Raw genomic sequence first — 27709 nt, forward strand, 5'->3', positions numbered from 1 at the left:
ACATTTGCCATGGTCTTATATAGCCATTATATGTATCTTTTGACGATTTAAAAACCTAAAAATTATAAAGCGTTGCAATGCGAAACAATTGAATAATTTGGAGAGTTCTGTTGTTGTCGTTTAAATTTGTGAAACTACGAAGATTGCTTATATAAGGTATAAAATATGCATCTTAGGTATGCTTAGCAGGATAGCTCAGTTGGCTAGTGCGTTTTTACTTTAGGATTCTGGGGGTCACTGGTTCGAGCCCTGCTGCGGGCTACTTTTTTTTCCTTTTTTAAATTATATTTTTGATTTTTTACTGGAGCTTTTAAAATGTAATGTTTACATTTATCAATATAAAGCATTTAATGACAAACTTCAAAACATGCCAAAATCTGTGAAAAGGCCCCTTTAATGACCTAAAAACAACGGGCATATGTAAGCCAATGGATATTTCATCACTGTCACAAAGTCAAACCATCAGTTGGTTATCGGCTTTATTTTAGTATTTCCATGTAATAGGCACAAACAAAATAATTAAGTAATTAAAGGTCTACAAACTTGTGAGAATACAAACTCTGAATCATGATGTGACATTTGTTTTTGGAAACAATTTCTTCTGCCTTCAAGGTTCAATTTATTTAAGTCAAATCTGTTGTTTTGGGTTTTATGAGAATGCATTAATTAATTTAACTAGATCAGTCAGTTTCTTTCTTTCGCCACCCATTTTTGCCAATATATTTAATTTTTGCTACAGTTAAAATTAGCCATTTTATTACCATTCTTAAATCTTAGTATTCAATCTGATACAATACATTTATTCTTTGTTTTATTATTAAACAAGAGATGTGTTTGTCAGAAACACAATGCTCCCTATTGTGCCGCTTTGAAGCCATAAATTTGACCTTTGACCTTGAAGGATGACCTCAGTGTTTTTTTTCACTTATAGGGGAAAGGTGGCGGGGCCCGTCCAAAGGGGAAAAAATGCGTCGTTTTTAGGAAAAGGGGAAAATTAAAAATTCACTTGTTTATATGTTATGATATTTATTATATTAATACACATGTTTGTATGAATATAATATTCACAGCTGAATGTCTTTGTCCTTTTTCTTAAAATTAAAATATATATAAATGATTTTTTCCACATTTAAGTTTCAGACAGTTCAGCCTTCATGCACTGTCTCAGTTTTTCTTAGCCATTTTGAGTTTAATTGGGATCTTTCAAATCGATAAAATGCCAAATTTGAGCATTTTTTATCAATAAAATGGACCAAAGTGGAATGATTTAATCAACAAATATTGACGCAATATAGATACATCAGGCCTTTTCTTTGCCATTTTTGGGAGAAAAATGCAAATAATGTGAAAAGTCCACTGATTTGGGAAAAACTATTTAATACAACTCTTTATAATTATTCAAAATAATATAAATTATAGCTATATACGTTTTAGCTGTTTATTAAATAAATTTAAGATAAATTTATCATGATTATGAGACAGTTCTTTCTAAAAAAAAAAAAAAAAAAAAACTTTTTTTTTTTTTTTTTTTTTAACTTCTGGAGGGGATTTTTTTACAAAATGGGGGAAAAATATATACTCTTTTTTTGAGGGGAATGGGGCCGAATATCGGCCCCGAAATTGCCATAAAAAAACACTGGACCTTGACCTTTCACCACTCAAATTGTGCAGCTCCGTGAGATACACATGCATGCCAATTATCAAGTTGCTAAGTTCAATATTAAAAAAGTTATGACCAAACTTTAACAAAGGTTAAAGTTTTAGGAAATAAAAATACAATGATATTTGACCTTTGACCTTGAAGGATGACCTTGACCTTGACTTTTCACCACTCAAAATGTGCAGCTCCATGAGATACACATGCATGCCAAATATGAAGTTGCTATCTTCAATATTGCAAAAGTTATAAAAGTTTAACCAAGGTTAAAGTTTTGTGACACACACATACAATGACTGACCGACACAATGACAGACAGACAGACAGGCCAAAAACAATAAACCCCGATCTTTCGATCCGGGGGCATAAAAAATGATACAGTTAAAATGAGCCATTTTGTTACCATTTTTAAATCTAAGTCTTCAATCCGATACAATGCATTTATTCTTTGTTTTTATTATTTAAAAAAAAGAGACTACTCTTCACTCAAATGCTCAGTTTTTATCTGTGGTCATGATACAAGTAACATTCACTGTATAGGCAACAAACCCTAGTTGTTATAACGGACTGCTTTATAAACACGTTCAAGGGGGGGGGGGGGGAACATTTCAGTCCAAGACTACCTATAACCTAAAGCAAATATTTGCATTGAGCAAACAAAAGCATCAGTTGGCATATACTTCAAATACATTGCTAAACAAGCTATGTGTTTGTCAGAAACACTATGTCCCCTTTTGCGCCGCTGTGAAGCTATATATTTTACCTTTGACCTTGAAGGATGACCTTGACCTTTCACCACTCAAAATGTGCAGCTCCATGAGATACACATGCATGCCAAATATCAAGTTGCTATCTTCAATATTGCTAAAGTTATTGCAAATGTTAAAGTTGGCGCAAACAAACAAACCAACAGGCAGGGCAAAAACTATGTTCCCCACTATAGTAGGGGGGGGGGGGACATAAAAAGAGGGCATTTACAAGGGAGGGGGCGTTTATTATGGTAATCTTACAACTGATTGCGTTTTTTCTTTTCTACACTTAAGATTTGCTTTTAAAATTGGGGGCATGCTATTATTATATTGTATTATTATACATGTTGTTCGAAAATAATATGTATGTTTGTATTGTATTGCTTACATGTACTTTCAATGTACTAAATAAATAGTGTTTAAACCAACTTTACCAATACAAATACAGCCTTGATGAACTAAATGCCAACTAATCGAATATGTCAGTTTCTTACAGCTAAAGGCAGTAATGGATATCTATAGCTGTGTGATGCGTACAAAAACCCTAAGCAGATGAAAATTATTTTGAAAATGATATTTGGTGATTATGATTTGACCAATTTAGTACTCATCGTTATTAACACATAAAAGAGTCATATAAAAAAGTATCAAAGTTTTGAATATTCAATCATTGGAAATAACAAGAGATGTGTTTGTCAGAAACACAATGCCCCCTATTGCGCCGCTTTGAAGCCATATATTTGACCTTTTTTTTTACCTTGAAGGATGACCTTGACATCTCACCACTCAAAATGTGCAGCTCCATGAGATACACATGCATGCCAAATATTAAGTTGCTATCTTCAATATTGCAAAAGTTATGGGCAATGTTTAAGTTTTCAGACGGACAAAAAGACTGACGGACAGTTCAACAGCTATATGCCACCCTACCAGGGGCATAAAAACATAACAATTTGACCGGATGAATGTAGATAGTTCAAATTATGGAATTCTGTTAAGAGTACATTTACAATGAAATCATGTTTCTTTGTCATATTAAATATCAATAAATAATATACATGAATGATTGAACATTTTGTTGAAAAAGCTTCAAACAAAATGAAATGCTGAAATTGTTTGCAAACCGAAAGCTTAATCATTCTACTATATTACAGGGATTTCAATAGACGCAGAATCCTGCGTTTTGACGCGGGCAAATTAAAAATGACTCATTTTTGACGCAACCCTCTTTTCTGCTGTGCGTCATTTTGACGCGTCGAAAATTTGACCCGTGCGTCAGTCAGTTAACATCTCGAGTTCCATGGCAATAAATCCTGCTGTGCTCCTAATTGAAATTAATGTTTCAGTATTTGAAACTCGGTCTATAATCGAGGGAATACCCTGGGCGTTGTTTATCTTATCTCATCTCTTCCAATACACATGTCACCGTATAAATAGTGCGTGCCCACTAACTGGGTAATTTGCAGCAGTGATTACGTGATAATTGATTGACCATCCGATAATTGCAGGGTTTTTTGCAGACTTTTCAGATGGCAGGGTTAAAGAAAGTCGGCAAAATTAATTAAAGTAAAAACCATATTGATCAAAGGTCTATTAATTACGTAGATCCAATAGTAGATCTAAGTCCAGCGAGTTTTGTCAGTTGTTAATCCACTGATAATAACGAGTAACACCCATCTTATATAAACTGGAATCACAGTTCATTTTTATACTAACAATTAATAATACTACACATAAACATTGAGAAAACACATTTTCTCGATTAGATATCAATTATCCGAGTAGAATTAAATTGCTGCGTCATGACTCATGACCTTCGACATTGTAAATGGCGGACTTAACATTCAACCCGCGTTCAATTCAAAGCTGGCGATTCAAATTGCATGTGATGGCGATTCAATAGTGGAGAAAGCATTAACTGGATTTAACAAACATTTGATAAGGTTTGTTAAACCCGATAACAACAAGAAAAATTTGGATTATTAAAGTAAAACTTCTACAGGTAAGGCATTCCAAAGTGTACATATTTCGGACATGTGTAAAGTATTCGGATAAACAGTTATACTAGATGTTCCATGCATTTAGATTGTGTTTTGTTAGAAAAGCTATCTTAAATTATTTAAATGTGTTAAAAGACTTAAATGTGTTATAAGGAAGTATATTTAATGTACCAATTCATTAAAATATGTTGTGTTATGTATCATGGTATTGTTATTTAATAAAGCAGTATAACCTTTTAAGATATTGTGTTAATCTTATAGCATATTTTTATCTAAAAAATTGAATAATACAGACAAAAACACAACGCGCTTCAAAATTGACCCCACCATTTTTCAATTTGACTCCTCAAAATTTCAGTCCAGGGGTCATTGACTCCTGGTTTTTAAAATCTATTGAAATCCCTGATATTACATGTTATAGGTCATAAATGAACATCCCATTCCCAGTTTAATAATTTACTTTCTGTAAATCTACAACTTGTAACTGAAACCTTTCGTTAACTAAAATGGTAAGATTATTAGTAAACATGGGCTCTCCGTTGTAGTGACAGCCATTGTGTGAATATGTTTTTTGTCACTGTGACCTTGACCTTTGACCCAGTGACCTGAAAATCAATAGGGGTCATCTGCGAGTCATGATCAATGTACTTATGAAGTTTCATGATCCTAGCCATAAGCGTTCTTGAGTTATCATCCGGAAACCATTTTACTATTTCGGGTCACCGTGACCTTTGACTTAATGACCTGAAAATCAATAGGGGTCATCTGCGAGTCATGATCAATCTACCTATCAAGTTTCATGATCCTAGGCATAAGCGTTCTTCAGTTATCATCCGGAAAGCATATTACTATTTCCGGTCACCGTGACCTTGACCTTTGACCTAGTGACCTGAAAATCATTAGGGGTCATCTGCGAGTCATGATCAATGTACCTATGAAGTTTCATGATCCTAGGCATAAGCGTTCTTGAGTTATAATCCGGAAACCATTTTACTATTTCGGGTCACCATGACCTTTGACCTAGTGACCTGAAAATCAATAGGGGTCATTGCCAGTCATTATCAAATTACCTATGAAGTTTCATGATCCTAGGCATAAGCGTTCTTGAGTTATCCGGAAACCATTTTACTATTTCGGGTCATCGTGACCTTGACCTTTGACCTAGTAACCTGAAATTCAATAGGGGTCATCTGCGAGTCATGATCAATCTACCTATCAAGTTTTATGATCCTTGGCATAAGTATTCTTGAGTTATCATCCGGAAACCTTTTTACCATTTCGGGTCACCGTTACCTTGACTTTTGACCTAGTGACCTCAAAATCAATAGGGGTCATCTGCGAGTCATGATCAATGTACCTATGAAGTTTCATGATCCTAGGCCTAAGCGTTCTTGAGTTATCATCCGGAAATCATCTGGTGGACGGACATACGGACATACATATGACGGACCAACATGAGCAAAACAATATACCCCCTCTTCTTCGAAGGGGGGCATAATAAAATTACTGTGTGGATTTCACATAATTGCTGGATGTGTACTTTAGAATCACCCTATCAGCCCTGAGATTTCCACAATCAGCATCATCTCAGAGATTTAACAGTCAGATAGAAAGCATCATCAGCATCATCGTGGGAATATTTGCTATCTGTACAATGGCACTAGTTTCCAAGTTGGAAATCAGATGCACCATTGCAATTACTTACAATAACATGATCTTTAAAGAAATTACATATCATCAAAAGAAAATGTAATTGGAAATAAATATCTTTGAGAAATGTCAACATTTATGCAAAACAAGATTACAAGAAACCGTCGGAGACGGGTGATGCTCCCCAAAGTTTTTTTTGGTCACAATATTGCACTTTATATTCAGATAAAAGGAAACATCTTGAGGGCTCAGTAGTTGGGGGGACAAGAATTTTTTATAGAAAATTTTAAAGGGCATATTTCTGTGAAAAATCATCTGACCAGAACCCGCTGATAACATGCACATCTCCTCTTGATAGTGAAGCTTCCCATAAAGTTTCATTGAATTCCGGTCATTAGTTGCTGAGAAATAGCCCGGACACAAATTGTGCACGGACGGACAGACAGACGCACACACGGACAGACGAAGTGGCGACTATATGCTCCCCCCAAAATAAATTTTGGGGGAGCATAAAAACACATTTTAATGAGAGGATGTGTTTTGAAGTTTAGTAAGTGCCTATAACATACAAGATAAAACATGCCTTGACCTATATGAAATAATCAATTTTTTAAGCCACAATGAAAGCCCATGTGTCATTCCCAGAATTCTCGATACTAGTCTGACCTTAAAATTAAACATAAAATACAGTTAGAAATAAGAAGCAGAAATAGCAGTTGTAATTCATCAGGGTTTTTACTTTCTTTTTTTTTGAAAAAAGTGTCTCATGAGTTATGATTATAAGACTCTATATATCTCAATTTATTTTTTAAACAACCTACAAAATATATAACTATAATTTGTATGATTTTTTCCCAAAATGGCCAAGAAAAGACCTGTTGTCGTCCCCCCCCCAAAAAAAAATAAATAAATAATGTTTTTTTTTTTTTTAACCTTTAAATATATAAGTTAACCTGATCCATTGTAGAAAATAGAAAAATATTGCATAATTTAATTATATGTTTCATTGAATTTGTTTTAAAAACAGTAAAATATGTTAAATTGATTATTTAAGACTTCTTATTTTCCTCCAAATCCGGCGGTTCGCTTTTTTCCCCCTCAAAAAAGGCTAGGCCCTTTCCCCAAAATCAGATAAAAACCCATGGCTGTGTCAATATTTGTTGAACAATGAATAGAAAAGAAACAATTCACTTTATGACCTCACACGCACAATGCATGTTTTCTTTTTCTTTTTAAAGAGCAAACGTTTCTGATTTTGAAATTTTTAATTTAATTTTCAATTGCTGGTAAAAATGTCAGTAATTGTGTAATGTTTAAACAATTTATTTTTAACTGAATATTCATTTTAAATAAAACACACTTTTTTAATTTGTATCCAATCAACTGTCTTTTTTAACAAACATGTTATGTTATAACATTTTATTTCTTTTCACTTTTTGCCTTTAAAAAAATATCATAACTGATTGATATTTTTTGCCTGGTTATTAAATTTGGTCCAATTAATTTTTTATGTCGAATGCCGTGAAAACTAATGACTTCCGGTTGCAACATAATTCCTTTACTGTCGTTGTAAAAACGAATTGTCAATCCATCGTTTTATGAAAGACTATCAATTATCGTTTAAAAATATTGTAGTTATTTGTTGAATGTGTTTGCATTTTGTTTTCAATATATTTAATATTGATTTTATGTGTTGTCAACCGTATTAACAAGTTTTTTAAATACACATTAAACAATTGTTCCGAAAATGTACAGCCCTTGCACTGGTCAACTTGACTTGAGATGATGAAAATGGACGAACTACAACAGAGTTCAGTTCTGATCCTAAAAGCATCCATTCAATTATTACATGTATTTACCTGAGAACGTCATCTAGCTTGTTCCTGTAGACACCTTCCAGCTTCTCTGCCGGAAAGCCCATGGCTATTATATTAGGGTAGATATCTAAATCATATTAAGGATTCAAAGTTGTGATATTTTGATGCATTTACATCAGTGTTCATGATAAAAATAAACAATATTATTAATAATTTGCAATGGCACATTGGCCAACTTGCGATCACTCATAGCCAATCATATGTACACATTTCAATAAATATAACATAAGGTATGAGCACGTGCAATGGATAAAACTCTGCAACTGAGTCCTCTACAAGCAAACTTCACATTCATAAAAAGAAAGCTGTTGACACTGATCTAAATGCTGGTAAAGCTGAAATTAATCATTTGATGCATCAAAGTTACAACTGGGTTCTAAATTACCTCATCTATTTTTCTCTAATTTTTTATACCAAACCAACCAATTTTACAAAGTTCAAAGTTGATCATAAAACTATAAGTAAAATAGTTTTTCATATTTCTTGATTCAGCAATTGGTTTCGATTAAGTTGTGGACATTGTGATATTGACCTGAAAGGTGCACACATAGCTACATGAGCAACCTGTGGGCAACATGTCAAGCCCGTTTTCACTACTGATTGTAATCATTTCACAAGCTGAAACACTTTACAAGTTCAACCTTTGGCCTCGAATGTGATCTCGACCTAAATCCACATGGTGGACATTTTTTGTAAATTGGTGTAAACTTGCATTAAAAATTGACGGATTTACAATCTGAACAAGAAATAGTATGGCTAAATGTTTTATTTGACCTTAAGTCTGACCTTGACCTTTGAGGTAGGGAGATATTTGTTAAACATGACACTAGTCTTAACATGTTGAACATTGGACGTTTATATAAAATATCATGATGAATGGTGAATTTACAATAAGTTACATGTGTTGTGGCTAAATTTAACCTTTGACCTTTGTTGCAATTTCTGTCAGCCATTTTATTTCTGTCATTAATCAGACATCAATTAATAGACCTGTCTACTGACCACACATGACAGCGTTTTGCACCTTTTGGAAATAGATGTAAGGGCCCTTTAGATGGAGACTTGTATGACAAAATGGGAATAACTTCTCTTTAGATAAGCATGATCAAATGATTTTAACAGACTAAGCTACAAATGCTAAATTTTATTACTAGCTAACTTGGTTTAATAAAAAATATAATATTCTATAACAAGTAGTCTAACTTAATACATTGTCGGCTCGGCTACTACTTACATGTACCCCGGGTACACTTAAGTATACTTACGCTCATTGGGTCATTGTTGAACTGAAATGGCCTACAAGTCACCCAGGGGTGACTAGAAGCCGATTCATATCACCCTGGGTAGATTTCAAGCCAAAGCTAGTCATCCCAGGGTGACCAGATTCGGCTTCTCGTCATCCCCGGGTTACAAGAATTGGCCTCAAACGGCATCGCATTTCGAGGAATCGGCCTCTAGTCACCCGACAATGACCCAAATACTTATGCTCAATATGTCATTGTTGACCTGAAATGGCCCACAAGTCACCCGGGGGTGACTACATGTAGAAGCCGATTCTTGTCACCATACGGTTACTTCAAGCCAACGCTAGTCACCCCCGGGTGACATGAAGCCGATTGTAGTCACCGGTGGATGACATGAAGCCGATTCTTGTCACACGGGGGGTGACTACAATCGTGACTGACAAGAATCGACTTCTAGTCGCCCCTGGGTGACTTGTGGGCCATTTCAAGCCAACAATGATCCATTGAGCTATACTTACATGTACCCCGGGTACGGTAAATATACTCAAACGTACCCGGGAATTTTAACTCTATATCGGTTGTTGTCTGCTATTTTTGTTTTCATGAATAATGTTCATATAAATGTCAATTTTTTGTTAAATGGCCTCTAAATTATCGAAACTCATACTCAAAAAGCATGTTAATGCAGTTATTTTTTAAATAGATGTCTGTTTCATAATTACGGTAAACAGTAGCGCATTTTACGACATCAGTTTTGGGGCGGGAATAAAACTTTGGTACAGTCTAATATAAGCCGGGTACGTTTTAGTATATTTACCATACCCGCAGTACAAGTAAGTATACTTACATGTACCCAGGGTACATGTAAATATAGTGTCCCAGCTGAGAATTACCAATCAAGCCTTAGTGCATGTAACTTACACAACTTTCAGGCTTTACGTGACAGACAAGACTTGTTCAGGATTAGTCATAAAATATATAATACATCATTTAAAGCTATAGAAGAAAAAAGTAGTTATATATATATGAACCACATGGGATATACAAATGGTGGTATCAACACTAATATGAAAGGATACAGGTCAGGTCTAAATCAAATCCATCTTCCTGAAATCGTCGTTTGTTACGACTTACCAGTCCTTTAAGCACAGAACTCATTGTATTTCCTTTTATTATCCTATTGAGCTATCAACTTGGATGTTGATGATAGAACAAACATAATTACTAACACCATCTATCATGTAAATCTTAAGATCACTTCAGCATTTTATTTCAAAATAAAGCCAAAGTTTTGATTTGCACCACAAAATACTTTGATTTTAATTTAATCAAAATTACTATAAAACTGCGAGGAACGGTTTTGACTTAAAATGTATCTAAAGTCTCACTAGTACACTTATCTCTTCACTCACAGTAGTCCCCGAACAGAATATATGCAGTTCACGTTATTTCGTTCATCATAAAAACAAATCAGTTTAATTACAAGTGAATCTATGGCAAATGGAATGGCTAACATAGTGATGCACCAAAATCTGCTGTTTTAATCCAATGTCATATCTTAACTTCACAAAACGCATTATTTTGCTTTCATTCTTGTAAATCTTCCTGGTGTAGAAACACACTTGTAAGTGTGCGATTAAAATGCTTGCTTCCCGTTCTTTGTGACACTGCGAAATAATATTTCACCAGCAAGCCGAAAACCACGTTAAAAATAGTTCATGGTACACTTACGTACAAAAACTAATAAACATATTATTTTATAGACACACATCGTGAAACAACTTAACGGTCAGCAACTATCATACATGGCAGTATTGAAAGTTTTTTAAGCAGCGTTTATTTAAGGGCGATTATGTAGGTCAATGTATATAGTGCATTTCCTGTCTTTGCGGGAAGCAACTCTAGATAAATAAAGCATACACTTGTCTGCAGTTGTAGAACCTGACGTACGGTAGCTCCGGTTGACCCAATGACCGACTGTAGCCTTTGTAGGCCGTCTGGTTAGCTCCGTGGTTGTAACACGCGCTTTTCACATAAGCAAACCGTGTTCAATCGAAGACATAAAACACGCAAATAAAACTATTTTTAGCTTGAACCAGAAGGTAGACCTACGGATTCGAAATTTGTCACAACTTTCGTGAGTCTTGGACGTCAATTAGGAAGTGGTGCTCTGCATCTCACTTCGGATCCTCTTATTATGAAGATCGGGCGCGAGAAAACCGCATACACTTCGAAATACGCTCATACACGGACTGACGGAACCGGATCCGTAGTCGAGTGGAAACACACTGGTACCAGCTGAACTGAGGTGTCAGAACTCGACTCCCACCCAACACTAACCTACCCACTTTGCATGAGACGTTAAACAGAGTTGCAGAACATGAAGTGCTTCACAGCGGACATTTAAACGACACAGGGTCGTCTCTGAAACGTGACATACTAGTATGTTTCTCGCCCAGGCCAATGTACCACAACAAGTCATCTGTGTGGGATATGGCTGAATGTACGGTGGCTTATTTCTGCCATACTGTTCTGACGTTCTTGCTGGTTTGAATTAAGTACAAATCATAGGCGACACGACAAGTTTGTACCCGCCAGAACAAAATGACACTTGTATGTCTCGCTATTTCACACATTATTTTGGCGTGTTTGCGCCCCTGATATGTCTACTTTGATGGTTTGTAGGTTTCAAAGTTGCCATGCGGACACGAGAGAACGATAAACCTGCCGATTCGACAATTATGCCATTAATCGTTATTTCGTGTCTGTGCGTTTCTCGTATCGGCTTGTTTATTTGTCGTGCTGGCTTGTATTCGTTTTGGCACCTTAAAATACGCTAAAATAAATGTCACGCGTTTGGGCCTATATTCATCGTTCTACCGTGCTGTCGCTCTTTAACCCGCCAGCACGCCACAACGATTTGACAGAAATTAGCTAATATTCATGACATAAATTCCCGTCGAAGTCGTGAACATCTATTACACACCGGCTGACTTTTTTTCAGGCTTGGGTAAGTTTCAAGAGAGTCTTCAATTAAAATCTAACTTTTGTTTATCGGAATTCAGTGCACCCTGTTTGTTTTACATGTTATCGGGTTCTCGATTTTTATTTCATAGAAATACAGGTAATTTATGGGGGGGGGGGGGGGGGGGGGCACGTGTAGGTTGGGCATGGTGGGAACTCAATCATACGTTAACTTTGCCGTTCGTTCGTTCGTTCGTTCGTTCAATCAATCAGTCATTCAATCAATCAATCTGCCAATCAATCAGCCAATCAATCAACTTATAATTAAACGTATTATTGAATATGGACAACGTTCATGAATGTTAAGTAAATCGTCAAGGGCTTTCTAACAACTTCTAGAGCAGAGATGTTGGTCGATATTAAAAACTCCCAAGCTACTTCTTTAAATCATCATGTTACTGCATTGGTTTCGAGCAATATGGTTTGACACAATACACAGCGCGGAGAACAATTCAGTTAAGTAAAACCGTTTTCAAATATTCTCCTTTGTATACTAGCGGCATGATTTTCTAAAGTAACGATGGCCATGTATGCAATGTTCTAATATTTCTTAATTTTGAAAAATTATATAATGATACAAAGTTATAAAAACATACACGTGATATCTCGTCGCACGAACCTTTGATAACCTCCCTTCCGAGCTGATTAGGCATGGTGGATAGGTAACAACTGCAACAATGACGACACTATGCCTAAAGATATGGGAGGAGGAGAAGTAGCCAAAAGAGTATACCCAGTCTCTGGTCATCCAACTGTCGAAAACGGGCAGCCTCAAGCTGTTTGAGAATTACCTCGCCATCAGCCTCATCAGTCATTCCAGCAAATTCATGGTAGGCATCATCCTATAGATTCGCTAGATTCAGAGATAAGTGGAGCACATTGGAACAGATTTTCAACTGCAGAGTCATCATGGAGAAACACCTGCAACACCAACGTGAGTTCTTCTCCAACGTCATCGAATTTAAGAAAGCTTTCGACCGCGTTTGGCATGAATGACGATATCATGTTATCAGAGGATTAAACATTGATGAAGGGATGGAGTTCATTCAAGAACCCTACGGAAACGCCAGCAGCGCAGTACTTAATTTTCAATGCAACGATAGGAGATCTGTTCAGAACATAAATGTATTGTCTCCTCTGTTCTGTTAAACCGTACTCATTGAGAATATAATGCTGGATAACCTCCTCGAAGACCACCACACTATCTATCTCTATCGATTGAAGACCCATCTCCAACTTGAGATTCTCTAATCACATATACTTCATGCCTGGCACCAGCAGTGAACTCAAAAGACCTCACATACAGACTCTATGAAAAGCAAGGGCATACGAGTTGGAATGCAGAAAGGAGTAGTCGCAGATCGTGGTGCACAGCAGTGCAGGAATAACCATGAAAGGCCGGAAGCTGGAGGAAGTTCCATATACACAAAATTTAACTCAATTTTAACACGAGTGGATAAATATTGTTTAACTGAAATGTGTGTTTTATTTTTTTCAAAACGCTTTGCACACCTTCTGTGATGGTGTTGTTTTTGCAGTGACAATGATAAGATCTAGAGTTTGCATCGGTGGCTTTTTTGCTGACGAAGTTCGGCAAGTATCATGTTACAAAGACGAGTATTTAAACCCATAAAACCGTACAATTTCATCATCGTTCACGCATTTATCAAGCGAAGCAGTTATTCTTAAACCTGAACATCATCATCAGGTTTGGTTCTTTTTTCCATAAACAATCATGGCATCAAACTTTTGTATGTTGTCTTTTGTATTTATTCAACCATCAATGTATTATAATGTGTTCATTAGCTTTACTCGCTTTCTCAGTTTGTTAAGGGACTCGTACTAAGTTAAGCACACAATAATTATCCAACGAAGTTACAAGAGTAGTAGTACACTAAAGCTAAGTCGCAATTTCCAAAATGTTTGTAAATTTAACGCATTCACACGCGTGTATATTTTTTATGATATCCGACATTACAAGCTAAAATTCTCGCTAATAAAGATATCCATTTTGACAGCGATTTCCATTAATTTTAATTTGCTATTCGTTTAAAAGTTCGTTGAGAAAGATGTATATGTTGCTGATGAATAAATGAAACAACGATATCATTGGTTGCATATTTAGCCTACGGCTTTATATAAATGATGAAAACGACCATGAATAATGGGTTTATATAATTTTTAGTTATACTGGCACATTGTAAATAAACTTATTTGGCTTTTCATATTCATTCTTTTGTAAAAAAAAGTACATTACTACCACTATGTACACGTTTCCGTAATATGAATCTTATGTTATTTCTTTATTTAATGATGGGATTCTGATTTCAACGTTTCCGGATAGACAAATCTAGTATGATACACATAAATAAAAATATTATACGTTTACATAATTTATTCTTCTTTGTTACAACACAATATTACACGGGTTTGTTGACATCAATTTTCTGATTAAATTTATCAACGCTACGACGTTCATCTCGGTTGTGGTTGACAACTTTTCATCAGATTTCGATTAACTTACAGTTCACAAAATTTTTACAAACCACTTATCTTTGTTGGCAAATGCAACTGTTACTTGAAATTAAACATCAAACGTAATTGATATATACGTTGTCATTAAAAGCTAGTGCATGCAGTGTCTTCTTACATATTTAGTATTTTAGTGATTCAAAGTTAACATGATAAGAATTCAATGAAAATTAATGAATTCACATTAGCCCCAACAGAAGCACATGTGCTCATTGTCTTGTCGTTCTGGATAGATGATTGATGATTATTCAAAGAGTTGTTTAATGCTTATAACAGAAATACGACTTTTCATAAGAAATACGTGTTTGGTGAACAATTACTAGTATATGGGGTTGCCAAAATTTGCACTAAGCATGCCACGACTTGTCCATTATTCCTTATAAATATTATTTTCAATGTAATGCGCAAGGCGAGGACCAATATGTGTTGGTCATATGTCAGTGGCAAACATAGAGGTCGTATTATATAACTATTACATGTACAAACAGACTGTATTCGCATAGTCTGATTACACCGGTCTGTATGTCTCCTCATTAAAATTTACTGATGCTACATATTTCGGATGTACTCGAAGGCCCATTTTCGCATGTTACTAAGCCATATAGGGTTTACTCGCTGTCTTGCAGGAGCTGCATATTGTACGCTACACAGTCACAGTTTTATGAGCGGACATGATGATTCCTCACCAGAGTATGCGGACACCGGACTGTTCGGATATGTCCTAATGCCCATTCGACGTGTTTGTTTTTAAATGCCATTTAAATATCTGTTTTTAAAAGGTTACGTTCGGTTTATAACTTTATAGTTCTCATAGACGCGTAGCCCCTGAGTTAAAAAAAACAGGGCGTTACTCAAATTTGCTTAATAGCCACGAATAAGGACACATGATTGTTTATACTTTGTCAATACCAATACAGTACATAAACGTTATAAAGGTACTGTAAGAGTTATTGTAATTACATTTTGATTTGATACACGTTTGTTCAGTTGAACTTAGTGAAATATCGTTTGCTAAGGTTTGGGACTACTTTTTGTATGTTCACGAGTAATATTGCAACGACACGATCGGACACGATCGTTCTTTGTATACAGGAAGTACAGCGGGCCCCATGATCGATTTAGTCTCTCACATACAATCTCTGCCATCACACGCAAATCCTACCAGGTTTGGTAGGATTTTATTTTGTTGTTTAAGTATGATTTTATGAACAGTGGTATAATTTTCTTTTATATTTTGAAAATGGTGCATAAGTTAAGATTCATTACGAAAAATAAATTACCTAAATTAAAAAAGTAAAAATAACAACGGTAAAATCATTGTTACACGTGGCTCGGCTATCACCACGTGGTTGGTTATGAGGGCAGGGATTTGATCCAGCTACTCTGGTTCCAGTCAAATCTCTGCATGGAGATTGGAGAACCACGTGCTTACTTGAATTTTGAACTTTGAACTATAATTGAATTACGTTTATTTGCAACTATTATTTTACGCACCTTATGCCTCATGCTTTGAGTTATACAATGGTCACGCAATAGGAAATACAATGGGATATTTCTGTGTCAATTTGAAACCTTTATTAAGAGTTTCACGTTACATACGATAACAAGATAAGTATTGATACAAAGCATCAAAGGGCGTCGGGAATTTCAGTGTAAAAGGCACTCAATGAAGTTACATGGAACGATTTTTTCTACTGTAAATATTAATATATTGGCCTATTATTTTAAACAAAATAGAAAAAGATACTGGTATAACCATTATCTATGATTTTATGTTATAACCCCCAAATAACCATTATCTATAATGTTGTGTTATAACCCCCCAATAACCATTATCTATGATTTTGTGTTGTAACCCCCAAATATTTCATAGTTCATTTTATTTACATTGGTTTCCTTTTTTTACTGGCATCCGTGTGCAGTTTTCATTATTAGAAAAGAACTGTTTAGGTTTTAAAAAATCTTCTGTATCTTGTAAGCGTAATTTCATATTTTTCTCAACTTCAAGTGGAGATAATTCTGAACTCATTCTTACGTTGCTCATTTACGATAGGGGTTGAGTACTCATTGATATGAAAACACTGTAAAAGTTTTAATGTGTTTACGAACCCTCCGCCCTCTCACACATATATTTCATGGGCATAAAAAATGGTTACAATAAAACAGCATATTTATTTAAACTAAAATGTCTACATCAAAACAAAAAAATAACATAGAACACAAATAAAATAATTTGAATCTACTGGTGCTCGAACCTTGGGCCTCTCACATGTGAAGCGACTGTAACCACTACACTACGGAACCGCGTGGAAAAATCACCTTCTAACTAAGATATTAATAAGTGACTGTAGTGTAACGGTTATCAATAAAGCAATAAACCGTGTAATCACTGTTGTCTTGTAAAATTGAAGAAAATACGCGTTAACCAAAACTTGAACAGCAAAAGTCTGCGCTATTGTTAGAAAAACCACAAAATAAATATATTTTGATTATGTTTTGTTTTTATACAAAACCAGAAAGTTTCACCGGTTCGCGTATTTTCTCAGTCCCTGTGATCTTTTATTATTGCCCAGTCCCTGTGATCAGTTATTAAATAAAAGAATTAGCTTTGCATTATTGGCAATAAATGTTGTAGTAAATGTAATAGGCACATATGCAGTACTTATTTACACTAATTTACACAAAAAATCACCACTATGCAAGATATTCTGACAACAAAAATATATACATTGATCCGTAAAATAACTTCTCTTTCCATAAGCGAAAAAAAAACGTATTACATACGAGTCGCCGCACTTCAGTGCGACGCCAATAAATATTGACTTGACATAATTACGCACGTGCTTAAACCGACAAACACACCTTTGTTGGAACGTATCAAATTACATTTTCGGTCGATTGTCGTTACACTGTTTTATAAAAACAATGACCGGGCTGGAATAATTCTTTACGCTTTAGATATAACAGACAGTGTTTCGAACATACTGTCCAATTATTAATGAATACACGTGTATTTGTTTATACTGATTTGTGTTTGATACGCCACGATAACTCAGTAAGTACATGTACATTGAACGATATGTTAGCGAGTAAATACACATTTATGATGTATTTTGAATATATTTATATTGTGTGTACGATAAATCTAAGTAAATGATTTCGTTTTAATTTAATGTTTATAGTTTCAACATATTTTATACATGTGTATTTGTTTTATATTTTCGGACAAGCTTTAGTTCATAAGTCATAATGCAGTATTTCAAAGAAATTACGGAGAACTATTAGTTGGTTCGTTTTGTTATGATTGACGAAAGGGCTACTTAATTAGCTATGTTTTTGTCTTCAACATTAAAAAAAAACACTGGTCCCCTGTAAGGATTGTATCCCATATAAATATTGACTCAATCAGCTTACTGAACACAACTACAGGCATATTTATTGTACACCTGTTAATTGTTTGTTCTATTCAACGCGTCTTTATATGGCCTTAACCGAGTACAAATTTACACTCATTTTAAATTCTGCTTCGTAGGCGGCCATGGAGAAGTCCATATTCTTATTCAGGCATGCGAACATGTAATACATACCCGAGATTGTTCACGGTGTTAAAACGGTTCAGTTCGTTCTCCGTAAATATAAACACAAAATGCACCCTCACGGTGCACATTTCTCTGTTGCAAAACAACACGGAACTCTTCCGGTAGTTCAACTTAACGTTCATATAAATATTTCAATCCCTTAAATTCAAAAATATGGCATACGTTAAGTCACAGACTAGATAGGTACATGTAACCGCTCCGTATGTGAAACCGGTTTCCTCTCTGTAAGCCGCTAATGTTTATAACTAGTCCGGCTATAATATGTTTTTAATACACTTTCATACAGATTAAGGGTTTATCATGAAACAAAATACACAAATTATTATTAACAATCTTGTATGCAATACCCATGAAGGTTGAAACCAAATTGCGTTCCTGGAATGATGCACTTTGGTGTTAAAAACCATAGTTTTTAACTCACTTTGCTCATGAACATCAAAGCTGGTTTGAAATCAAAGAACGCTGCAAAACTGCTTACATCTTACTCATGATAAATGGATCGTTATGAAACCTTAATATGTGTACGCTTCCAATTCCTAATTCCAATTCCTAATGGATCTGTCAACAGTTAACAGATCGCAAACGATAATTATTTTGAATTGTTATTGTTTGATACACAATATGTTTTAATAGCCACAATAGTTCTTCACTTCTTTAATAAAACATAATAATGTAAATATAATTTTTTGACTAGCCCCGTTGATAATCATGCGTTTTATACTAGTAGTATTTGACGGAAAGGTTACATGTGCAACAGAGAGGTGACATGTACCACATACTTCGAAGGAACGGTGAAGGTACGGGTATCGGTGTTATTTTCAGTTTCGTAATGTTGTACAATTAAAAACAGATTTTACACAATTTGAGACTTTTCTGGCAACAGATAAATAAAAGAATAAACTTAACAGAAAGTTACAGATACTATTACGCATTAAGCTAAAAAAATCAAAAGTAAGCATGAGCGATCAAATACTGTTTGTACAAAATACATCCACATGGTTTTACAGATTTATGATGCTTATGTTTTCACGGAACATTTTAAAAGAACTTACGCAATAACTGTTTGTTTGATATCTTGTTTGTGTCATCCGTTCATTAAAATATCCACATTAAACGGAGCTTGACGGGTACCTTAACAGAGAGGATGTATTTTGGGTTATAAATAGCGGAGAGAGGATTGGACCGCTTTAACACCGTGTTTTATTGCGCACTAAATAAAAATGAAGAATTGTCTTCGAAGCGATTGTTGGGTCACAAATTAGGTTAGGTAGATGTTCGTTTACGTGAAAAAAGAACTTCATGGTTGGATTGTTTTTGGACAGACTTGTTTTAACCAAGAGACCCACGGATAATTTACTGGTAGGTAGGCTATAATTTGGTTAGATTTTTGTTAGTACTTTTCAATCGATTTAATCATTACGTTTTACAGGGTATGTTTGATATTGAAACAGTAAAATGAAATACACGCTGAAATATGCTGAAAAATCATGTTATGAAATTGAGAAAGGTATTCGTTATTGACAGCAGTATAAGTGCAAATTTAGGATGTAATTAACATATTATATTAATTCATAATAGTCCATGATATAGTAACTTTATTCAGCTTTTTTCAGCAATTCGCAAATCCGATAGACATTTAAAGCCAGCATTACATTTTTTGTGCAGCAATACATCGATTTATTTCTTAGCTAATGTAGATTTTACTATAGATAGTGTTTACGTCTTGTAAACACTGTACACGTGCAAGTTATATGCCGTATTAATTTATAAAACACAACAAGTTTAACAAAGAACATGTTTTACTTTTTGTATATTGACGTCAAAAAGCAAATACACGTGAAATGATGTCACAACAGCAGTAACGCAATTGTTCAACAAATAATTTAAATAATAACATGATTAAACGACACACGCGGAATATAAAATTCAATGGAAACAATGCAGATTTTGTCTGTTCACTAGTATAAATAGTTAATTATGACAGGGTATATATTGCAGTGACTTTAAACTTGCATTATTTGAGATTTCATGCTGTGAACTATAAATATGATTATTATCAGCTAAACTGTTAATGGTACGTAAAATTGAACAAAAACGTTTCGCTTCCGTCAAAAAATGTGTACTAGTTTTTTCTCTTAGGGTAAAAATTTAGAAATAACTGCACACGAATTTGTTTCAGTTCACGAGACGATACAAGAAAACATTATTTGTTCAACTATTTCAGCATCGACCTATACCTTATAACAAGATCCAATCAATACTGAAAATAAACGTTAAGTGTGAATACAAGATGACGTATTGCCATTATAAGTATTGTCATTTGAAGTTTGATCGATAATACAACAATTAACTTTAAACAAAAGGCACAGGGCACAGCAGGCTTAAGTTTCAACTTTCTGTTCTCCTTTTGATGGACTTCAATATTGATTTACTACTATTTGAGCCGTGCTCCGGTGAAACAGTCCTTAACCCTTTCAGCGCTGGAACCGAATTTTGAAGGCCTTTGCAAACAGTTTGGATCCAGATGAGACGCCACAGAGCGTGGCGTCTCATCATGATCCAAACTGTTTGCTATTCTGATAGTATTCTTTGAACAAAATCGAAGAAAATGCTTATTTTAAAAATTCAGCAGACGGCATTTTAGCAGACGACAAATTTCCCAGCATGCAAAGGGTTAATGCAGGCGCGTTAAGGCTTTAAAGAACACGCGTTTAACAGTCTCTGGAGAACACGGATTAAATGCAGGTGCGTGAAATGTCGTCCCGGTCCGCAAAGGCTTATCCGGAAAGATCCTTTCTTGCTTGGACTTGATTTTCGTTTTGAAAGATTTCCTTCAAACGAAAAATTCCATAAAATCATACAGTGTCATCAATTATTAGCTTGTGCCCAGTGCATGTTCTAATCTGGGTCGATACTTAGCGCACATTTATTTATTTTAAATTTGGAAAGTTTTTCATATGTCATAATATTTCAGTGTATACTTAGATTTCAAAATCTTAATGGAACTTAAAGTTGAAGATACTCGTATGACCATCTCGTATTTACCTACGTTCTTCTAACACATACGATTTCAATGTTTACATTTAATTTAACCAATTTAAATAAATTAAGTTAACTATATATTTGCTGTAATGTTGGCATAAATCAAATGTTGTGTAGCAAACACTGTCACAATATCAAATTAAAACATTCCAGATCTGGTATTAAGTTTAATTTTTTTTATTAGTTTATATTGTATTACACTACCGCAGTTATGTTTTATGTTTGGTCTGGATATAAATCAGTTAACGCGAGTATATACGATCTTATTACTTTTTTCAAAACAGGTAAAACGTTTATGAATAAAAACAAGAATAAAAATTCAAACGATAGAAGAGTTGTAGTCATTTGCAAATAATTTTCGTCTGTACATTAGAACACTCCTTTATGTAAAAAAAGCAATCTGTGCAAATTTGTTCATAGGACACAAATGCACTATTTTGGATCTGCAACAAATACGAGTAAACGTGTCGGTATTGACGAAAACTTGTTCGTTACAAACGACAGTGAAGAAAACATTATTTTATGAATGGTATCATATTGAGAGTGTTTATTTATTTTATTATCCTCGTTCATGTTAACATGTTATTTTAAGATTGCGAGACATTTTGAAACAGAAGTCGTGTAAACTCTATTGAATATGAAAAGCAGAATAAAAATGAAAACAAAACAACAACACACTGCTTCATTAGCTGCTTGTCTATGATTTCATATAGCAGAGGCTATGTGATCAGACTACAGTGACGAGGGACTTAAGTCCTTGAGAAATTCAAATCGAACTTTGGTATGCAAGCGACCAGTTAATTGTCACTTCATGAGGTTGCCACTCTAAAATCGTTAAATAGAAAATTAGGCAAAATGACAAGTTTGTTTTCATGATATTCTAACCGGCGATATGAATCTCCTGAACAAGAAAAATGTTTAAAATATCGGTGTGTTTATAGATAATTATCAAACGAAATCGGTAAAATATCGAAGCGTTTTAAAGTTCTTTATCGATTGAAATTGAAAAAGTTTATTACTAAAAAAAGGTCTAAAATAAGGCGATACATTATAAAGGGCGCCTATTATGAAATAATAACCGGAATTTAAGGAAATATAATATCATTAACAGACCGCTTCGAGACCGCTTTGTAATTCTCCCAAAGAACATCTTAGAGCGTTCGTAATTATTACCTTAAATTGCGATCTCTTAAGGTAATACACAATGGCCTCGTGATTATCAGTTTAGTTCAGTGTCTTTTTAATCAGAGGATTTAAAATTTTACCACGGTACACTAATTATGAGTAACTTGCTAAAAAACAACACCAATACCATGTGTATGTAGAATTTTGTGTACAAGTATTTTTTACGCCAAATTCCAAGATTACAATTTAATCGGGGTGAAGCATCAGAAAACGTGAGAAATACAAGAGCAATCGCTTTTTTAAATTTTTTATATCGCGTTATTATGTATTGAAGAGGTTGTCACACATCAACATATAATTCCGCGCCCGATGTTTTAATTTATGTTTTGTATACCACTTGAAATGCCATTGGGCCGAATTAATGTATTTTTCAAGGCATATCAGACCTTTGCGCATATTTGTCTGGATCCTAGCATAGCTCAATAGCAAATTGCCAGTAACCGCGGGTAAATGGCAATGGTAACCGCTGCGTGGAGTTTGCCAATCTCCACGCAGTTTTCGTTTCTTGCTCTCATTGTCTGGATCATATGCATCCGAGCATAGTTCGATATCAAATCGCCAGTAACCGCGGGGAGATAACCGTTGCGTGGAGTTTGTCAATCTCCACGCAGAGTTTTCGTTTTTTGCTCTCACAAACATTCTCTGCCATCATAAGAAAATCTTACCAAATTTGGTAGGATTTAATTTTTGTTTAAGTATTAAATTATGAAAAGTAGTATCATTTTCTTTTATATTTTGAAAATAGCGTATTAGTGTAGGTTCAAAATAATACAATAAATAAACGAAACTTTAAAAAAGTAAAAAAAAAACGGTAAAATTACTGTACACCGTGGCTAGCCTCTAATCACGTGGTTGGTAATGGAGGCAGGGATTTGATTCAGTTACGCCCCTTCCAGGCAAATCTCTGTGCGGAGGTTGGGAGTTTGCAAACAACGATTAAGGTTTTGAACGATTGGAAGTGGCGTAATCGGGAACGCAAACACATCTGCCACAATTTCTTTTATTCCAGCACACCGCCCCTGCATTCGTGTCTTCTACAAATGCGTGCTTGTACATCTGGTCCCCTCGCGATTCTTTAATACTTTTTTAAAGTGTACCTCACGGTTTCTACTATCACCGAGTGCAGAGGAATCACATATATAAGCAGAATGTTTTGTCGTAAGGATCTCAATGACCAGATGATCTCATGACTCTGTTACGAGTATAATATTCGTATTTGTAAATTTCTTTATCGCAATTAATTGTTAAATATGGTATGATTTTTTTCATGATTGTAACACACGTTAAATAAATATAAAATAAAGAATAATTGTCGAATATTTTAAAAGGTCTCGCTACTTCTATGCAACTGAATTCAATACATAAGATATGAAAATACAACTATTATAACGAAGCAAATTAAGGTGCAGGACATTGAAATTGAGTTATAATGTATGCACGCGCACTTTGTTGCATGTGGATCTTCTGATTTTGACCAACCCACGTACCTGACTTATTGAACAACACATCAATGAAAGAAATATAGTACGAAAAAATTGTAGCATACTTTGAACCAAGCATGTTAGTTATTTGACATCTCCATGTCGCCAAATTAACTAAGTAACATTATCCAGTCATTATGCGATATACATATACTAGCTTTCCAGTGTAGCGTGAAATTTGCACGGCAAGCATGAAAATAAACCGGAAGTCTTCTATTTCTCACAAAAACACTATGACATTTATCCATCCAATGGCCTTGAACAGCTTAATGCCTATTATGAATGACCATGGTCGATTTTTTGTTTTTGTATACTAGTATCAGCAGTCATGTACCTAAGGCCAGAACAATTAAAAAAAATTAAGGCTAGATATGATATGCTTTCAAAATAAATTCCACGCCGGCGACAGTACAGTCAGCACAGGCTAATCAGGGACGACACTTTTCGCGTTTATGATATTGATCGTTTGAAGAAAGTCTATTCTTGTGAAAATCCAATTCAGATGGAAATTGTCGTCCCTGATTATCCTGTGCGGACAGCACAGGCTAATCTGGGTCGACAATTTACGTACATGCATAAAAAAAACTTTTCACAGAGCGTGGCTTACATGTTATTTCGGCTCCTGTATGTTTTATACAAATGCAGCGTGCATGGCTGTTGCATGCACAATAGGTAGCATACACGTAGAATTCCCGTATGTTTTGTGATCGCTTACACTTTTGCGGATTAAATACATGGGCATCGCACATGTTTGGCGGTGGTATATTACTTGTTAACATTTTCCTGGTCTCTGTACGCTGTATTTTATATTTTACGACGTCTGTGTTCACTAATTACGCGATTATAGTGCGATTCTTGTGTGTGGACCTACGCTAGCGAGTAATAGCTAATGTGTACAAAGAGCGCTCGAACGTTAGGGTTTAACTCAAAGCTTCGAATTTCAAGGCGACTCTTCTGCTTATCCGCAAGATTATCTCGGAAACCGTGCAGAGTTACGTTCAGTGTAAAGGTCGTGCAGCTTCAGTGTAAAGACGGTTGCCGCACGAACGTTCCACGGACTTCTTAAGATGGAAGACATGGCTCGGTGATACATACGAGATATTTCTTGCTACTGTTTAGCTTATGAGAAAAACGTTAAATTAATAACCTTAAGGTTTGAAAAAAGGTTTTTAGGGTTTCTTGTTATTTATAATCTAACAATGCATGTTGATATATTATAAATAGATTGGCATTTACTGCATACTAGGAATACTTAAAAATCGTTTTGCGCTTTTATAACCATCAATTGTCCCTCGCTCTAAGCTTAATGTTATATCGACCATAAGATGCATAGAAGACCCAATAGATCATGCTTCTTCAAAAGGCTCTGCTCAGTTGAGATCAGTTGACATCACATTCGAGCACTTAACGAAACGCTGATAATTAAAAAAAATAATTGCTGTTATGAACTCCCTCTGTAACACTTAAGCTAATAAAAGACATTATTCAATCGAAATCAATATTTCTGTTTCCGGTGTCATTTAGAAGTCTGTTGGAAACCAAACGCATGACGTCTGTACAGTTAATCAGACATACTATTGCAGTGCACCTTAATATGAATCAAAATTCGTTCAAACTATGTATCTGGGGTCATTATCTTTAAAAGCAAATACATGTAACTGCATACAATTTCTTCTTTTAAATGACAAAGCCCATATGTGTGCTATTTTAAGGTAACACAAGAAAGTGGTGTTTTGTTTAAATTGTGTTGAAATGATGCCTCTTGGTTCAAAGTTTGCCACATCCATGTCTTGGTGTATTTATGTTAATAGACTAGCAAGGTATAACCACATTACACCCTTGTCGTCAAAAGCAGCACCAAACCAGTGAACCCGAGCATCATACCACATATTTACTATTTCCAATGAGAGCGTTCAGGGATCCTAAAGGATGTGCTGTTGGCTATTTTTATTTCCAAAAGTAATCAAATTTACCATTAACAAAATAAAAACTAAAAGATCTTCCCTACATATCTATATTAGTCTTGCAACCTGAAATGTTAATATCGGGACAAAACCTTAAGCCAACAAATTATTATATTGTTCGATTCGCAGACCATATTGCTTTTTAAAGGTTATACAAATGGGTTCGATAATACATTGTAATTTGATAGTAAACTCTCGCTTTTAACGTCTATCGTCGTTATAATTAAAAAATATCCGTCATAAATTGCAAATAAAAAATAAGTTTCAACTCTGTGAAATAAAGCTCCGCAATATTTTCGCATAATATATTGTTATCATTTTTCGTTCTTAAATTAAACGCTCACATGTTTGCCCTTATTATTTAAAGTGATATTATGGGCATCTAACAGTTTATAGGTGTCTATCGCAACCGTTGTTTATTTTTGGTGTTTTCACTTCATATACACTTATATTTGTTAATGCAGCATCAACATACTAAAACAATATCCCGGAAAGAGAAAAATAATGCATTTGAATATCAACGGTACTTTTTGTTTGACAACTGATCATGCATGGACGATGTGAACCTAAATTTAGTTTGAGTGAAGATTCGTTCATACGACACAACGACACAATTTTGTTTTACGGATCATTTTGGCTTAGAAGACTGGGCGAGTCATGTAAAATATCGAATATAAAATATATTTTTATAAACAACTGGTAGCAAGATGAGTTGCAGATAATTGGTCAGTAACCACATTTTAACTAACTCTTTTAACCTGGTAATTCTTTTCAGCTCAATTCAACAGTGAACAATGCCCATAATATCACTTTAATGCAATCAAACCATAAATCAAAGTCGTTGTTACAAACAGATAGTCAGATATTTATTTCAAACTCGGATTTTTTTATGAAGGGAATTGGAGATACTGAAGATGATACAATGCGATAAGTCTACAATATTACTGATATATTTGGTATTAAATTACATGAATATTACTTCTCATTGACATAATTCTTTAAATATCAAAGCCACACTGTTGAGAATGTATTAAGCATGAACCTTGTAAGTATATCCAAAGAGTTTTACAATATGGTATCATCTAAAAAATGAAAACCGATTCCTCGTATTATTTTGTCATATGCACACTGTTTTATATTATGGTATACCTCTTTAAATGATGTTAACTCGACAGATTGAAAATGGTAGTTTCTTAAGTTGATCACACTATTCCACTTCACAAAATGAAACTCTGTCATTTCAATGAAGTTTTTTTTGCAACATATCCAACAAACTGTTATAAACCAATTAACGATGATGGAAAAATGAATGATTCATGCTTTGTTAAACCCGGTTTACATCAAGGATCTTTGGTATGACCACTACTTTTTTTAATATGTCGATGACCTACCCTTAATTTTAAAAATCAGATTCATATATGTGCAATACAATAAAGAATAGAAATCAATTTGACTAAACACTTACACATATCTGGTGTCAGATAAATAACACGGTAATAAATTCAAATAAAACCACTTGCATCACAATAGGCTTACATCCAAACTGAAATGTGGAGTTAATTTATTTGTAGAAGACAATCATTTAACAGGTTGAAACACAAAAACTAATTGCAGTTTATATTGACGATTATTAATTGCAAATTGGAAAGCTCATGTAGGTAAAACTTGTTAAAAGCTTTTCCCCAACTATCGCAATTAAATATTT

General features: G+C 34.6%; 2 protein-coding genes across 13 annotated transcripts in view; one reads left to right on the forward strand and one right to left on the reverse strand.

Moving 5' to 3' along the window:
- Window positions 1-27709, reverse strand: part of LOC127868759 (phosphatidylinositol 3,4,5-trisphosphate 3-phosphatase and dual-specificity protein phosphatase PTEN-like) — a 123281-nt gene that overhangs the window by 39391 nt on the left and 56181 nt on the right. Inside the window, exons 1-2 of one of the 10 annotated variants that reach the window (XM_052410795.1) lie at window positions 10257-10925; window positions 7916-8000 (exon numbers count right to left, since the gene is read on the reverse strand). The exons of the other annotated variants lie outside the window; for them this stretch is intronic. Coding sequence (XP_052266755.1) covers window positions 7916-8000; window positions 10257-10335 — 164 coding nt within the window. The 5' untranslated portion in view covers window positions 10336-10925. Of the gene's footprint in view, window positions 1-7915; window positions 8001-10256; window positions 10926-27709 lie in introns of those variants that run through there. 10 annotated transcript variants of the gene reach the window in all.
- Window positions 17763-27709, forward strand: part of LOC127868761 (galactose-3-O-sulfotransferase 2-like) — an 80884-nt gene continuing 70937 nt past the window's right edge. For 2 of the 3 annotated variants that reach the window (XM_052410810.1, XM_052410805.1), the window contains exon 1: window positions 19555-19691. The gene's annotated coding sequence lies outside the window, so the exon portion shown is untranslated. Of the gene's footprint in view, window positions 17789-19554; window positions 19692-27709 lie in introns of those variants that run through there. The other variant, XM_052410806.1, reaches the window with a different exon arrangement.

Source organism: Dreissena polymorpha, chromosome 2 (assembly GCF_020536995.1).
Source record: "Dreissena polymorpha isolate Duluth1 chromosome 2, UMN_Dpol_1.0, whole genome shotgun sequence".
Taxonomy (NCBI): Eukaryota; Metazoa; Mollusca; class Bivalvia; order Myida; family Dreissenidae; genus Dreissena; species Dreissena polymorpha.